The following is a 5,308-nucleotide window of genomic DNA, read 5'->3' on the forward strand; positions in this document are numbered from 1 at the left end:
ATCCTCCCCTTCCACTTCAGGAGTTCTGGATGATAAGCATGCACCTTGGTGCCTGGCTTTGCACATGTCATACCTTGTATCTACCACCCTCCCTTTGTTTTTTAAGGCTGCCTCGCTCGATAGGTTATGCCTGCCTGGAACTCCTGCCACAGCTTCGAAATGCTGGGATCAGCTGCGGCACTTGACCCCAGCCTGGACACAGAACTCAGTGTTTTGAGACCGGCACTGTGTATATCAGGCTGGTCTTAAACTTCAGTTTGGACACAAAACTCATTTTTAGCCTCCCTTGAAGATCCACCAGCAGGATATTATCAATACATAATTACGACTTGATCAGTATAAATCAAAAGGCTTTATTTCATATTAAAAAATAAATAACAGAAAACTATACGGGTTTAGCCTCGCCTCCCACCGAAGTCAGGATGGGTGGAGGGGCTTCACTGGGAAGGGGAGAGGGTGTGGTCAGAGCTGGGCTCAAGGGCGTGGCCTAAGGAGGCACAATGCCCAGGCTGTGGAAAAGGTGTGGAGGCCAGAGGAAGAGGTGCGTTTCCAAGGCGATCCCATGCTCTGGCCCGGAAGGCAGGGGTGAGGTAAGGACCCAGCTCCTTCTCTGCCTGTGCAATGCGGCGAGCAAAGCGGCTCCGATCTCTTGCGAGCTGCTCCCAGGGACCACGGCGGGCAGCCTGGGCTGGTCCTGCCCAGACGGCAAGGAAATGAACTGTGACTTTCTCAGAGAAGTGCACCTGGACAGATGGGCAGAAGTAAGACAAAAATTAGTCACACAAAAACGCATGGTATTTGAATAGTCACAACCTGACTGTCCCTCTGACTCACTCGCACGTGTTAGTTCCATTAGCCCAACTACCACTCCCCTGCCTCTTACAGGAGATTGCAACAGGGTGAAACAGCCTTCCCGTGTAAGAACTTGCAACATGTGGGTCCCTGGAGTCCCGCCTCCAGCACGCCTCCTTAGGGATTTTCAGATCCCGGCCCCTCCTCCTCCCGACTGGGAATCTAAACCCTTGGTATAATCTCTGAGCTAGAATCCCGGCTCTGGCACTCACCTTTCTGGTCCGCAGGGGAGCTGCAGGGTCCTGATCCCGGGTGGGGGTTCTCAATAGTCTGAGCCTCCTTTGCAGTCGAAGGGGCAGCTTAGGGGCAGCCCAAGGTGCTGCTGGCTTCTCTCCAGGCAAATAGAAGGCCACCTGAAGAGAGGGCTCTGCTCGCACACATCCCGCTGTCTTCTCTCCAGGCAGACAACCCTGGACCTGAAGGCAGGGACTCTTGCCTGAATCATCTGGGACCACATTCTCACACTCATCTTCTTCTGTGTCCTCTCCTGGGCAGTAGACCCAGGCCTTCAGGAAGGCACTTGTATGGGGGGTGGCACAGGTCTGAGCTACACTGTCTTCCCCATCATCCCAGTCATCGTCGTCCTCATCTTCCGTGTCCTCTCCAGGCCGACACACCCAGGCCTTCAGGAAGGCCTGTGCAGGAGAGGTAGGGGAAGACAAGGCTTGGCCTTCTTCCTCTTCCCCATCTGATCCCCAATCCCCGTCGTCCTCATCCTCTGTGTCCTCTCCAGGCCGACACACCCAGGCCTTCAGGAAAGCATTCCCACTACAGACAGCTTCAGCTTTCCTCTCTTCCTCAGCTGCTGCCTTCTGAGTAGGCTGATCCTGCTCTGCCCCGTGTGGCTCTTGGTCGACTTCTCCCTCCTGCGTAGACCCCTCTCTAGAGCAGTACTCCCAGGCTCTGGAGTGAGAGCCCAAAGGAGAGCTGGGGGGGTCAGCTTTCTTTTCAGTTCCTTTTTCCTCCGTGGCTCGATGTCCTGCCACCCCTGGGCAATGCACAGAAGGGCCGGGCTTGTGTCCTGGGTCTATGTAAGCAGCAGAGGCTTCTCCATCCTCTTCCTCGTCCTCGGCTGGACCACCCTCCCCGTGTGCTGTGGGATAAGCCAGCTCAGTCCCTCCCTCTTCTCCAGCCACCACCTCCCTGAGGCTCTTATCAGCACCTTGCAGGCTAGGGGACAGGAGCATAGGCAGGCCAGCTGTGTGTTCCCTCTGCTGCTCTCGAGGGCCATCCTGTCCTTGTCCTTGCTCCTCGCTGTATCCATCATTTGAAAGTCCCCACGCTTCAGGAGGGGAACTCTGGGCATGAACATCAAAGGAAGGCCCCTGGGCTGCTGGACTCTCCCCAGGAGCTCCATGTTCCTCAGCGTCCCCCTGAGGGAGGTTCCCAGGGACCAGGGGAGGTGTCAACAGAGCCTTGGTGGCTATCTGATCTGCTCCTGTTACTGTTTCTGTCAGCCATGGCTCTGGGCCTTCTGGGCCCCTCAGGAGGCTCCAAGCCCGGCTGAGGAAGCCCATCAGTGGAGACAGGAGGTAGAAGGAGTGGGCATCTCTCCAGTGCAGGATATACTGGGGTCTTGGGGCCATGTGTCTGGGCTGTAAAAGGGGGAGCTGTTTAGAAGCCACTCTGGAAACAGTATCATGCCACAGCCCTGAGTCACGGTAATATAGTCACGGAACACGAGAATCCATACCTCAAATTCCTAACAGCACTGCTCACACCCACCTCCGCCACCTGCTTCTCAGTACCCCACAGCACTCGGTTCTACATCTTTAGACCAAGAGCCCACCCTCCTAAACCCTTTCTTCAGCCCCGGTCAAAGATTCCCCGTCCTCAGACCTGGGAGCCTGGCTTTATATTATGTATTATATAATAATTATAGATGCTATAATTCACGCCCCCCCCAAAGCTTCTCCTGCCCCCTCCTGCTTCCCTTTAGCCGGCTCTACCCAAGCACCGCGGCTCTAGCGGCCGGGCCCCTCCCCTTTAATCGTAGAGATTAACATCAACTTTACTCAGACCCTCCAGGCCTGGCTCTCTTCTCAGACAAAGCATCTGGGATTTCCCCAGCTCTCTCCCCCAGACCCCACGCACCGGCGGGTTGAGCGTCACCCCGGGGGCTGGAGCGTCGGTTCGGGCTGCCAGAAGCGGTCGCGGGTCCGGAGGTCTCGCAAGGCCAGCGCGGTCATGTCGCCCTCAGGCGTGCGATTCAGGGACACGAAGTCTCACAGGCTGCCGCAAGGAGTGTCCCGGCAAAGGGATTGCGGGGTGGCGCGGAATCTCGCATGCAATCTTCACCGGTTGAGAACAGGCTCAATCTGGGCCTGAACTGTCAACCGCGCTTTTATAGCCTGACGCCGGCGCTGCGCTGACGTCACCCGGAGGCGTGGCTTCGGAAGTCCCTGGGAAAGGTGGGAACTGGAAAACAACACCGCACTTCTCGCGAACTTTCCGGGCCTCGTGACGTCAAGGCGGCCTTCCAGGCAGACCGACTGCTGCGCCCTCGGTCCAGCTTCCTTGCAAGTCACCAGCCCAGTGCCTTTCCTTTCTATTTTTTTTTTTTTCTTGAGAGACAGAGAGACAGAGACTGGCCTCGAAATCAGTGATCCTCCTGCTGCTTTCTTCTAAATGCACCACCACTTTTTTCTTTTTTCTTTTTTTGGTTTTTTCGAGACAGGGTTTCTCTGCAGCTTTAGAGCCTGTCCTGGAGCTAGCTCTTGTAGACCAGGCTGGTCTCGAATTCACAGAGATCCGCCTGCCTCTGCCTCCCGAGTGCTGGGATTAAAGGTGTGCACCACCACATTTTGCCATATTTTTTTCCCAAGACAGGTGTGATTTTTGACGGCAAAACGCTCAGTTTGGGTTTTTTTTTTTTTTTTGGTTGTTGGTTTGCTTGTCTATTTCTCTCCCTCCCCCCTCCCTCCCTCCCTCCCCCTCCCCCCCTCTGTCTTTTTCTTTCTTTTTTTTTCTTGGTGTTTCGAAACAGGGTTTCTCAGTGTGGTCCTGGCTGCCCTGGAACTCGCCATGTAGACCAGGCTGGCCTCAAGCTCACAGAGATCCGCCTGCCTCTGCCTCCCCAGTACTGAGATTAAAGGCGTGCGACACCACTGCCCAGATGTATTTATTATTTAAAAAAATTTTTTTCCTCCTATGAATAGTGTATTTGTGTTTAGAAGTTGCAGTTTTAGTATTAACAGAAAATACATAACAACGGTTTCCTAAAAGTGAAAAAAATAATTATTAATGTTGGGAAAATTAGCCTCATTAACATATTTACAGACTTTAACTTAATACATACTCCTTTGGAAATTACTTATGTGACGCTTTACAGCATAAACCCTCCCCAAATCTCTGAGGAGTGAGCGCTTCAGCTCTTTGCTGTCTCTAACCAAAGTTGAACGCCATGTGATTTCTGAAGCTACAGCCCCAGCCTCCTGGTCACTTGGACACTGCTCTGCCCTTCTACCGATACTTCTGAGGAAGTGTTCCTTCAGCAGCTTCTCTTTACTCTGCTCTTCCTGTACTTTCAGAATCATGTTTCGGATTTCTTCTCTTTTTGTTTTCATTCTCGGGGGAGGAAGCCAGTGCACCAAATTGATAGGGAGCTCAGAATTTAGTATTGGATTCTCAGAAAACACACTGCAGTATGTATGCCACAGTCGCTGAGGTGGTTCTGCTGTGGACCTTTTGGGTTGGAACCTCTCATTGACATCTTTGGAAAGACTTCTTCTGTTTCCTTTTTTAAACCTCCCATTCCACTTCTAAACACTCTCTTTGAATTTTGACATTTGACCGAGAAGGACTATGTGAGTCCGTAAGGAGGATACAGGGTTGGTTACAGACACTAGGTTTTAAATGCCACTGTCCTATTTCCGAATTGTAGCTTTCAGCATCGCTCCTGTCATCCGGCTTGTCCTGATCCTCTGAGAAGTCACTGAGTCCATCTTCCAGCATTTTGCCTCCTTCAGCTGACTGATCACCGTAGTTGAGTCTGATTTTGCTTAAGGCATCTGGATGATGTGTAGAATTTAAACATTCATCCTGTAGGCCATTCTCACTTTTAGCTCTACCAATAACTTTCTGGCATGCAGAGTCTCCATTACTTGATTCTTCGTTTTCACTTACAGCATGGATTAAAAAAAAAACTTTTAAAATGCCAGCTGGCCTAGTGGGGTGGTGGCACACGCCTTTAATCCGAGTACCAGAGAGGCAGAGGTAGGGAGATCTCTGTGAGTTCGAGGCCAGCCTGGTCTACAGAGTGGGTTCCAGGACAAGTTCCATAGTTACTTAGAAACCCTGTCTCAAAAAAACAAAAATAATAAAATGCCAGCTGTGCCTCACAACCATATACAGTAAGATCTTGTTCCCTTTTCTAGAGTACAGGCATACATGTAAGCAGAACACTGTATATATAATAAGTAAATAAGTTTTTAAAATTTATTTACTTTTTATTAGT

At 51.6% G+C, this 5,308-nt stretch overlaps 1 protein-coding gene across 1 annotated transcript; it reads right to left on the bottom strand.

The window, feature by feature from the left end:
* Window positions 1–333: 333 nt before the first annotated feature.
* Ppp1r15a (protein phosphatase 1 regulatory subunit 15A) lies at window positions 334–3,155 on the bottom strand. Its single transcript, XM_038313848.1, has 3 exons — window positions 2,947–3,155; window positions 1,065–2,447; window positions 334–743 (listed from the first exon to the last, which is right to left on the bottom strand). The coding sequence occupies exons 2-3, from the start codon at window positions 2,436–2,438 to the stop codon at window positions 438–440; spliced, it is 1,680 nt and encodes a 559-aa protein (XP_038169776.1). The 5' UTR covers window positions 2,439–2,447; window positions 2,947–3,155; the 3' UTR covers window positions 334–437.
* Between the last annotated feature and the right edge of the window lie 2,153 nt (window positions 3,156–5,308).

Source organism: Arvicola amphibius, chromosome 12, assembly GCF_903992535.2.
Source record: "Arvicola amphibius chromosome 12, mArvAmp1.2, whole genome shotgun sequence".
In the NCBI taxonomy this organism is placed as follows: Eukaryota; Metazoa; Chordata; class Mammalia; order Rodentia; family Cricetidae; genus Arvicola; species Arvicola amphibius.